Source organism: Ctenocephalides felis, unplaced genomic scaffold (genome assembly GCF_003426905.1).
Source record: "Ctenocephalides felis isolate EL2017-DRISC unplaced genomic scaffold, ASM342690v1 CF-g0.4_SCAFFOLD_00845, whole genome shotgun sequence".
Lineage (NCBI taxonomy): Eukaryota > Metazoa > Arthropoda > Insecta > Siphonaptera > Pulicidae > Ctenocephalides > Ctenocephalides felis.
Window position 1 is genome coordinate 47,141,534 of NW_020536999.1, and position 11,192 is coordinate 47,152,725.

General features: G+C 29.7%; 4 protein-coding genes and 1 pseudogene across 4 annotated transcripts in view; 2 read left to right on the plus strand and 3 right to left on the minus strand.

Moving 5' to 3' along the window:
- Window positions 1–1,083: 1,083 nt before the first annotated feature.
- LOC113376662 (E3 ubiquitin-protein ligase RNF25-like) lies at window positions 1,084–2,248 on the minus strand. The gene has a single exon (XM_026616667.1). The coding sequence runs from the start codon at window positions 2,231–2,233 to the stop codon at window positions 1,145–1,147; it is 1,089 nt and encodes a 362-aa protein (XP_026472452.1). The 5' UTR covers window positions 2,234–2,248; the 3' UTR covers window positions 1,084–1,144.
- Window positions 2,249–3,515: 1,267 nt separating this feature from the next.
- On the minus strand, window positions 3,516–5,338 carry LOC113384459 (lanC-like protein 3 homolog). Its single transcript, XM_026622175.1, has 5 exons — window positions 5,138–5,338; window positions 4,635–4,936; window positions 4,388–4,577; window positions 3,890–4,201; window positions 3,516–3,808 (listed from the first exon to the last, which is right to left on the minus strand). Exons 1-5 carry the CDS (start codon window positions 5,292–5,294, stop codon window positions 3,516–3,518), a joined length of 1,254 nt encoding a protein of 417 aa, XP_026477960.1. The 5' UTR covers window positions 5,295–5,338.
- Window positions 5,339–5,618: 280 nt separating this feature from the next.
- LOC113384468 (cleavage stimulation factor subunit 1-like) lies at window positions 5,619–7,392 on the plus strand. Its single transcript, XM_026622187.1, has 7 exons — window positions 5,619–5,763; window positions 5,833–6,163; window positions 6,244–6,474; window positions 6,527–6,706; window positions 6,779–6,910; window positions 6,977–7,070; window positions 7,148–7,392. Exons 1-7 carry the CDS (start codon window positions 5,690–5,692, stop codon window positions 7,390–7,392), a joined length of 1,287 nt encoding a protein of 428 aa, XP_026477972.1. The 5' UTR covers window positions 5,619–5,689.
- A 691-nt stretch (window positions 7,393–8,083) lies between these two features.
- Window positions 8,084–9,868, minus strand: LOC113384477 (annotated as a pseudogene).
- Window positions 9,869–10,698: 830 nt separating this feature from the next.
- The window catches only part of LOC113384488 (ras-related protein Rab-2-like), a 28,733-nt gene continuing 28,239 nt past the window's right edge, over window positions 10,699–11,192 (plus strand). The window contains exons 1-2 of the mRNA XM_026622205.1: window positions 10,699–10,848; window positions 11,012–11,171. Of these exons, the coding sequence (XP_026477990.1) occupies window positions 10,803–10,848; window positions 11,012–11,171 (206 nt within the window). The 5' untranslated portion in view covers window positions 10,699–10,802. The remainder of the gene's footprint in view (window positions 10,849–11,011; window positions 11,172–11,192) is intronic.

Here is an 11,192-nt window from a genome sequence, read left to right on the forward strand (position 1 = left end):
CAGCAAATAAAAACTATTGAGATTCCTTCTATTGAGGATTTTATTTCAAGCGTCTACTTTCACATATTTTTGGTTGGAAGAGCATAAGATAATAGATTTTCGAAAACAATAGTAAACAAAACCTCGTTTATATTTTAAAATAAATTTCAGAAAAATGCACCTTGTAAATATTATAAGAGATTTAAGCATTTCTGAAAAAATAATGATAAACATACTACGAAAAATTATCATTAATTATATGCAAACAATAGTGAAAGTAGATGCATTAATAGATAAATTAAGTTGTTATAAGTAGATAAATTAATTAATATGTTATAAGTAGATAAATTAATATGTTATAAAATAAAGAACACAATCATGCTTTGAGATTTCATTAGCTTTTTTCCACACAGAGATACTCAAAAAGACCGAGTTTCAGTTGTAATAAAACAGGAAAGAAAATCTACAGCAAGCCAAGGAGGGGTAAGTTATATATATATATATATATATATATATATATATATATATATATTATATATTATAATATATATTATATTATATTATATATATATATATAATATAATATAATATAAATTATGTTTATAAATATATATATTTGTAAATTATATTTGAATTATATGTGCTTTATAAATAGTATGTGCTGTGTGTATATATTGTCTAGATCAGTGGTATCATCATTCTAATGAAACATATAAATTTACAAAATATAATAAACATTTCAACTAATTATTAATTCCAGACTGATACTGTCAAGCCATCGTATTCCAGCATATCAAAAAAGCTTGTGCCTATCACCAGCGTTCAGATATTAGAAGCTGGTACTAATCAGGAAATATTTAAAGTTAAAGTAAGTAAAAAGAAAAATCTTAAAATTGATGTATATACATTTAAAATATCTCAATGAATAGTAAATAGTAATATAGTACATAGTAATAAATTCTCAATCCATACAATTGTTCATTTACGTTTGTTCTACGGACATATGAAAGTGATATTTATTATATTACAGTTTAAATAAGAAAATAAAACAATCGTAATAATTATCATTAATATATTATCGAATTAGTACTTATTATAATGACTTGATATATTTCTTTATCGCTTCACATTGATACATATACTTTACTAAAAGGGTAAGCCATCTTCATCTATCCCCGTTAGTAGTATCACTATTTGTTCGATTCTGCATTCGCCTGGAATGATGTCCTCCACGTCCTCTATAGCCACCTCTTTGATAATTTTTATAATGTCCTCCTTTATAGATATTTTTATTATGATTCTTTTGTATATCATTTTGCTTTGCTTGCTGATTAGCTTCTTCAGTACCTTGCTGTTGTTTAACAGACGAATTTGTTACATTTGCATTTGCATTCTGCACTACTTTTAAATTATTTTGAGTATCTGTACTTTGTTGTGAAACTGCTCCACATTCTATTGAAATTTGATTATTCTCATCTTCGTCTTGAGAGTTGGCAGTTGTTAATAATAGTTTATTTTGTTCTGCTTCAATATCAATAATGCCTCCTTTCATTTGCTGGTGTAAATACAGCTCAGACATTTTTGTTTGTAAAGCACGTAATTCGGCAGTTAATTCAAAATTTTGGGCTTGTTCTACTTCCACTGGCGGTGTAGCTAATGACAATACTTCAAGATCACAATCAATTTGTTCTCGGCAAACTGGGCAAAGAGCTTTGAAACCTGCATTTTGTTGCCTTTGCCATGCCGGGAGTTTTTCTTGCTCTTCTTTATGGTACTTTTCTCCAGCAACCAAATGACATGCTAAACAATGACTGTGAAAGTAGTGATAACATGTGGTCTTAGTAAATAAATCTCCTTCTTGAAATCCATATAAACATATCACACATTGTCCAGAGGGTAAATTAGAATCTGTCAAATGCTCTCGAATCACATCTATAAGTTCAAATACCACAGGTTGCCCTAAACACTGGTTCATTTTCTTATCAACTTCTTTTTGAATCCTATTGATCATATTATCATCTAATCCTCTAGGATTTTTCAGTTTGATTATAGGTGCACAATCTGGATAAGAAGGGGTTATCCATACTTGCAGCGTGATGCAAACATATTGTTGTTGGGCATCTTCCATTGTGGAAGGAAAGACAACAGTCTCTATCATATCTGGATAATTCGTTTCCTTATTATATTGTATAGTGACGTCATTCATTAAAATAGCTTCCAAAGCTTCAATCTCATCAGAAATTCGTTCATCCATTTTTACCAAATCTCGTGCAAAACTTACAAATGCTTATGGAACTAAAACAATAGCGTGTTATCACAGCCCTCCTCTTAAACCCGTAATTATAAAAAACATTCAGGTACATAACGCAATAAAAAAATATATCAAATCAATAACGTATACGCCAAATTATGATGAAATTTTCTTAAAATATGCATTTAAACTGACTTCACATCAAAGCGATGGAACACAGACACTAAAATTTGACAGCTGTAGATTAGCAGGTCAGCAGAATCATAAAAGGCTGCATATAGACGGCGGCAATTTCAAAAAATAAATAAACCTACGAATTCATAATAGGTTTCTGCTATTCACAGGTTCGTAAATTTCTTCCTACATACCGTTTAGATTCACAAAATCCTTTTAATGCGGAAAAAGCATATAAAGTAACGCAAACAGTGGTTGATGATGCCCTCGAAGATGCTGTATATGACCCAAAAGATTCACTCGGATATATTAAAGTAATTGGTAGAGAAATACGCAGACGACTGAAACGTGAAAATTATGACCGGTATCTTACTTAGATGAATTTATAAATGTTCCAATCAGTTTAAACTTTCTTCACCTAAAATTTTAATATTTTGTTTAGTTATAGGATAGTCATATTCATAATCATTGGACAGAAGAAAATGCAAGGGATTCAAAGCCGCAGTTATGCTATTTGGGATGCTGAAAGAGATTCACAGGTTGACTTAAAAACAAATTAATTATTAGTTGTAATTAATATTACTGATATTTAATTATTTCATTCTAGTGCAATTATCTGTTTGAGAATATGTCAATGTTTTGTTCAGTTTCTGTGTATGGAGTATATCAAGATTAATAATATCAATTATTATTAGTGGACACTTTGTTTGTAGTATTATGGTCACTTAAAATATGTAATATTTTAATTAAACCTAATAAAACAACATTGCATTTACATTAATTTAGTCATATTTTTAGTATCTATTAGATAATTATTATACATTTAAGAGTATTACTTCTAAAATAATTTATTTAATTTAATTTCTTTTCTATGGTATATAAGAATATTTGAAAAAACTGTTCATAAAGCTTTTATATGTCATTTGTAGGATAATGCACATAAGACTAATTCGTCTTAACAATAAAATGTTATGAAACATTTAGTTTCTAATCAAAACAAAGTAATATATTCTATTCAACAATTTTACAAGTTATTTCTTTTATAATACAAACTCACACAAATTTAAAGCAAAATATTCAGTCCAAAACCGTTATCAAGTTTTTTGTTGAATTAATGATTGCCAGATCCAGAATCCGAGAATACATCCAAAAATGGAAAACTGGCGTTTTCCTTCTTAATCAAATCAATTAGAAAACAAACTGTACCAGCAGTTCCTTCATAGAGTGAATAAGGACTATCAGGCGTCCTTGCCTTTGCTCTAAAATGCTCAGATCTCATAAACTCAGCCATTTTATTTGCTCTATGTAAATGCTTTTGATCTCCAGTTAATCTGTACAAAAGCAAAAATACATAACCGCTACCAGCTACTCCATGGCATATACCAGGTCCTTTACGAAGTAATCCTAAGCACAAATTATAAAAATAATAGTATATAAAAAATCTGAAATGAATTTAAAAAATATTTTTTATTGGAGTAAAAATACCTTTATTCCAAACAAGGTCTCCAGTTTTCAAGCATGACAGAAGATATTTGTCATCTTTATAGGTCAAGTAAGCTTTAGCCATGAGATAAACTACTCCTGGACCACCATGACACCAATGCACTAATTCTTTGTTTTCTGGTCGCTTATATCCCACTTCATCTAAAGTACATGGAAAATTTCCTTCAGAATTTTGAACAGAAAGCATATAGTCAACACTTTCTTTCACTTCTTTCATGGCTTGGGGATGTTTGTCCAAATAACCAGGCGCTGACAGAAGCATTTGTAAAATAGCACTCAAACCATGGGCTGCACCTTAAAAGAAAAAAAGGATTTAGATGACAATAGTTATAATTAGAAATATAAACTTTGTTGTGGAAAATATAAATCTCAAATATTTGAAGCATATATTTCCATAATATTACATAGTTTAATATACATATATTAATATGAATCTTTTCAAAAAAAATTAATTTTTGCAAATATAATATTAATATTTACCAAGATATTCACTGCCATGATAAGAGTACATCAAAGGACAAGGACTACTATTTTGAGCAGCATATTGTCTACCAGACTGAACCATTTTATCACATATTGAATATAAGGTATTACTAGAAATAGCAGGTTGCGATAAAACTTTATTTATCCATAAAGCACCACTCAAATAACCAGCTCTTCCCACAAGGACCTAAAAAAAATGTTAATATAATTTGCAAATATTATTAAGATGAATTATCTTACTCGCCTCATCCCATTGTGTATTTTTCACAAACTCTGCAGCCTGCAAAAATTTCTTGGCATAATCTTTTGTAAGTGATTTGCGTTCAATATCTAAATCATATACAGCAGCTGTAACTGCATGCACCCCCGTACTGCCAAGAAGAAATCCAATATCATCCTCAGAATGTTTCTTTTTTAAATATGTATTTGAAGATTCAATATATTGTAGGGCTTGTTGATAGAACTTTTCATTAGATTCAGGAAATAAATTTGACTTGATTAAATAATATAGCATGTATGCTATACCAGCATCACCCACATAAAGACCTAAAAGAATCAGTCTTCTAAATAATAGTCTTACAAGTAGTAAGATAGTACACTTAACAATTAAAATATCCTGTTAGCAAAACATTTAGTAATTAAGTGTTGAACTTATTACAAGTCGGTATTTATTCATATGAAAAACCTTCTCTATCTTCTACTCAAAGCAAAATCAAGAATATTCGTGAAATGAAATGAAAAACTTACCGCCTCGACAATTCCGGTAATTTGCTGGTTGTTGGATCAAAATATCTTCGACGATATTCTGAATTTGGTGTTTGATGACACCCTCGTCTATTTTAACTGCGCCACTCTTATAATCATCTAATTCATTTTTAAAATACCTATTATTTATTAGTGACATTTTAATTACTTTGTCATATAAATTCACGGAAGATATTTTGCGCACCAACACGGCTAATCTTGAAAATGTCATTGGTTTTGTTTGTAAATAATACTTTTTTTTTGTTAAGTTTGGATTTTGCTTTATACCAAGTTCAGGTCATTGCAATCATTTAAAAAATAATAATATGTTGACAGTTTATGGAAACAAGTGAATTTAGTAGTTATTAATTTTCAGATTACTAGATTACTTTAATTTGTAATTATATATAAATGTATTGACCCAAAATAAAACTTTTACTTTCATTATAACCACATAGAAATAAATTTTTGAATATTAATTTCGTGATTTAGGTTAAGAAAAGCTCATCAATTTCTGTAGGATTATTAATAATAATTAATAATTATTGCTTAGCAATGAAGGATTTTGAAGTACCCGATCCCAAAAATGTTATCAAAAATAGAGAATTACTTTATAGATTGATGATAAGGTTAGATAGTTTAAATTTATATCAACAATGCTAGAGTTATTTCATAAATGCATTAATAATTTATTTTAGCCAACTATTTTATGATGGTCATCAGAACATTGCTGTATCTTTATCAACATTAGTTCTTCCTGATCCCCCATGTCCACCAAGTGATAAACTCCTGAATATAATGATATCAGGACTAGCTGCAGAACCAGATCGCAAAGAGAAAGCATTACTCAATGATAACAATGGTGGTGGATTAGACTTAGAATTTGAGACTGAAGGTTCCACACTTGCCGCAGAGCCAGCTAGTTATGAGACTGCTTATGTAACATCACATAAACAAGCCTGTAGAGCTGGTTCCTTCAGTTTCGATGGTCAATTGGTGGCCACTGGAAGCGTTGATGCGAGTATAAAGGTAAAATATTCACATATTTTAACTATTTTTATTTAAAATAAACTTTTCTAAATTATTTGAAATTTTTTCGTTGGTTATAGATTCTAGATGTCGATAGAATGCTTGCAAAATCAGCTCCTGATGAAATGGACCCGGGGCGTGAAACACAAGGACATCCAGTTATCAGAACATTATATGATCATACAGATGAAGTAACTTGCTTAGAATTTCATCCAAAAGAACAAATTCTTACATCTGGTTCAAAAGACAATTCTATAAAGTTATTTGATATTTCAAAGGCCTCTGTTAAAAAAGCTTACAGGACAATTATGGTAAAAAAATAACAATTAAGGTTCAAACATTTGTTAATTGTAATATTTTTAGGATTCATGTTCAGTTAGATGCTTGGCTTTTCATCCGACAGGTGATTATATTCTTGCAGGAACTAATCATTTTGTAGTTCGACTTTATGATATAGAGACTGCACAATGTTTTGTCAGCCACCTCAGAAATTTTCATCACACTGATGCAATTAATCATGTCAAATATTCAGCTAATGGAAAAGTAATTAAAATGATAATAGTTTTAAATGTTAAATAATAGCAGGTATTATATTAATTAATATATATATTATAGCTTTATGCTTCTGCAAGTGCTGATGGTACTATAAAGCTTTGGGATGGTGTCAGCAGTCGCTGTGTAAATACATTCCAAAAGGCACATGACGGTCAAGAAGTTTGCTCCATTGCTTTTTCAAGAAACGGAAAGGTTAGATTCACACATGTAGAAAAAATTATTTATTGATATTGATTCATATCATTTGTTCATTCACAGTATCTATTATCATCTGGTAAAGATTCTCTAGTAAAACTATGGGAACTAAGTACAAGCAGGTGTTTAATTGCTTATACAGGAGCTGGCACAACGGGTAAATTAGATAAATTATACATTCCCATTCACACATATATGATGTTGTTATATTGAACTTTTTATTTTATTTTTAAGGTAAGCAAGAGCACACAGCACAAGCAGTATTCAATCACACTGAGGATTATGTACTTTTCCCTGATGAAGCTACTACATCATTATGTGCTTGGAATGCAAGAAATGCCTCTCGAGCACAATTGATGTCATTAGGACATAACGGCCCAGTTAGATTTATTGTTCATTCTCCCACACATCCAGCATTTCTTACATGTTCTGATGACTTCCGTGCTAGATTTTGGTACAGAAGATCTGCACAAGCATGATTGTATTACGGTTTAAAATATTTCATAATTTTGTATAATAAAACATTCATTTAATATAAATTATATATTTCATATATATATATATATGCTTACTTTTATTACATTGCACAATAAATTGCAGTCTTCCCTTATTACAAAATTATCAATTTTCAATTGAAAAATTTAACAATTTATTTTCTTAAGTAATTTCAAATATATAGTGTTTCATAAATTCATACATTCAGCAAGATAAATAAAAAATATTAAGAAAAAGTTTAATGAATATAAGGCACAATTTAAAATAATACTATTCAATAATGCCCATTTAGTAAATCCAAACCGATAAAATCACAATTCATATGAACATAATCTGTATGACTTCTAGATATTAACAAAAACTGAATTTATAAAAAGTTTTGAGCTAAAAATGTACAATAAAACTTTACAGCTCTAAATAAAAACAAAATAAAGTTACACATTAAGATTTCTTAAATCAAATTTAAAAAATATGAATTATGATTTTTGGAATGGGTTTAATTAAAGTATATTAAATTCATAACTACATACCAACATATGTATATCAAAAATCAAGTTTATCTGGCATTAAAATAATTAGTCTTCACAGTTTTATCTGCAGCATTCTTTAAAGGAGAAGTTGTTGTAGTTGTATCAGGAGACACAGCTCCGCTATCATCACTGCTAACAGTCTTATTTATTTCCTATTTTTAGGTTTTTTTGGCGTTTTTGTATTGGGGAATGTGGCAGTACGTTTTGGATCAAAATGTGAGTCCAATATCTCTAATAAATCATGTTGTTGATCTTTCCTTGTAATTTGCAATTTGGCTGTAATCAGTAAAAAAAAATGGTATTTGGTAGTTTTGTAATTGATAAGACAAAAAAGTATAATCATTCTAAATTGCATCATGAGATACTAACCCAATTCATTTATTAGGCCTTGTTTTCCATCTGTTTCATATGTACTTTTCATGGTATTATAATCAGATTTGCCTTCAGCCAATATTGATCTTAAAACATTTATGTGCTGAATATCCCGATAATTCATTTTGCTAGCTGCACTAAATATTGGCTGGAATGAACTGCTTCTTTCAGCAACTTTGCGCAGTTCTTTTAGTTCACCTAATTCTACAGAAGTAGGATGCGAATACTGGCGAACTACTTCTACCATGTTGTCTAATATTACACGATTTGGATCTCCAGTACCAGCTGCTAAGTTCTTTTGTTCACCTGAAATAATTACTATGAATATGAAATTTTTACTAAAAAAAATTAAATAGAATTTATGGCAGTCAAACCTTGCCAAGATGTTGAGCTATTTCCCAAATAATTTTTGCTCTATTTGATGCATTATCGAATTGTTCTTCTCGATCTAGTAAGACTCTGGATAAAACTTTAAGGTTAAAAGACTTCATGGTAGTTGAACATTTCTCTTCCGCTAATGCATGTCCATTTGCAAAACCCTTAACAATTTCATGAAACTTTCCAAGTAAATGGTAACGTTGAAGAGCTTCTAAGAGCATGTAAGATACCATTTCTTAGGTTCATGGAATATAAGAATTACACCTGCTCCATCTGACTTTGACTTGACTTCTTCAAGCCAATTCAAAAAATCTATTAACGCAGATATTTCTGACTTTGTTCTTATAACCTATTGTAAAAAAATAAATGTAAGATTGCATATAAATTTTCATATGATTCAGTTTTGTGTTTTGTTTACCTTATTGTTTATATTGCTTCTCAAAACTCTAAAACGGCCATCAGTTGTAACACGAATATTATGTCTTCGTCTAGCACTTGGGTTTAAATTTGCATAAGGCATGATATATTGGGAAAATTGGCTATTTGGAGTGTATGCTGCTATATGGCATATCTAAACAAGAAAAAAGTTACTTGGTAAAATTTATAAATTAACTATGACCATCAAAAGCTGATATGATCAAATCTAAATTCATTTAATATCTGTTGAAAAATTATGATTTAAAACAAAAATGGCATCATCATTAGGGGTGTGGTATGCTTAATAATATTCATGTGGTGGATTACAAAAAGGTTTCATCGGAATATTAGATCAGTATATATTATAACTTACTTCATCTATTAACCTTCGTCCAGTTGTATCCATATCACAACTGATAAGGCAGTATTTTCCTGCTGGAAGGCATTTAGGCTTGTGCTTTTTGCCTTCAGTAGCCTTCTCACTCTCTGGCTTTTTAACCATGTTGTCCTGTACAGTAATCAAAATCAGTATCAATTAATCATTTCTTGCAATATAATTAACTAATAGTGAACAGAGAAAATATAATGCAGAATTTATACTAGTACTCAAAAAACTATGCATACATAATGCGAAAATCGAATTGCGTAAAAGTTGCATATAATAATAATGTTATCAATCTCATTTACATACCTTACTTTGATCACCTCTAAAACGTTGATAAATATTTTATATGTAAGAGAATAGTCCACGAGGTGAGTTTAAAAGTCAATCGTATACTTGTTAAGAGCTTACCGCCTACTAAAACGGTATCCAATTCGATTTACGCCGTAAGTAGCAAAACGAATAATGCAAATCGTGCACGTGCAAGCCTTCTTCACAGATAAATATCAGAGCACGGCGAGAACGACTTGCACTAATGGTGTTGCCAGAATGGAAATAAATTTTACTGACAAAAAGTGCATCTGAGTGAGTCATGCATTCATCGCTTGTTCATGGTTCGTTTTTTATGAAAATCATTTTATAGTAAATAGGACTTTGACTAAATACTTTAAAAACTTTTTTTATTATGTATTTATTAAGCAATATCAGTACAAGCATTTGATTATCCAAATGAAACATTTAATTTACAACATATTCAGGACGTAATTAAACACCTTTTAAATATGCAGGAGTTATATGGCAGGCAATTTTTATTGAAAAAGAGATACAATATCAAGATGTGTTATTGTTATCAAATACTAATTAGAAGCATTAATGTCTTGCGAGTGTCGAATGCAGGTGTAAAAAACTAATGTAGTGCTGTTTAGAATAAAATTTGAAAATTGATTTATATTATAAATATCCTTTGATAAATTTAATTTTTCATAACGTCATATTAATTGTATTATCTGCTCATTACTAATTAGGTGATTTTAAGATTTTATGATTTTATGACTCTTCTTTTATCTATGATTTTAATCATGAATTCCAAATGTTTAGAATCTCTGGATGCAGGTTAGCCAATATCAAAAATATTTATCAATGAGTCACTGCTGAAACTCATTCTTGTTTTTGACAAGTGCTTCAATTCAGTTTTGATATGACGTAAATATAGCTGGTTGAAACGACATTTAAACGCAATAAATTATACAAAATCTTTTGATTCTTTTCAATTTTGCATCTTTATAATTATAATAGTTATCTAAAGTATTCTACGATGTCCTATGCTTATTTGTTTAAATACATAATAATAGGAGATACGGGTGAGTGTTCTATTGATTTTCCTTTGTGGGAGTGGAATAATTATTTCTGCACATCTGTTGTCAAACATGATATCTCTCCGTTAAATGAATATTTGACGACTGCTGTTTTGAAAACTGAATATGAGCCTAAAATTGACTATTAATTTTTTTTAATCTTATACAGGTGTAGGAAAATCATGCCTCCTTCTACAGTTCACAGATAAACGTTTTCAGCCTGTTCATGATCTCACAATTGGAGTTGAATTTGGTGCACGAATGATAACTATTGATGGAAAACAAATAAAACTTCAAATTTGGGATACAGCGGGTCAGGAAGCCTTCAGGTAATATTTTCATTGATTTAT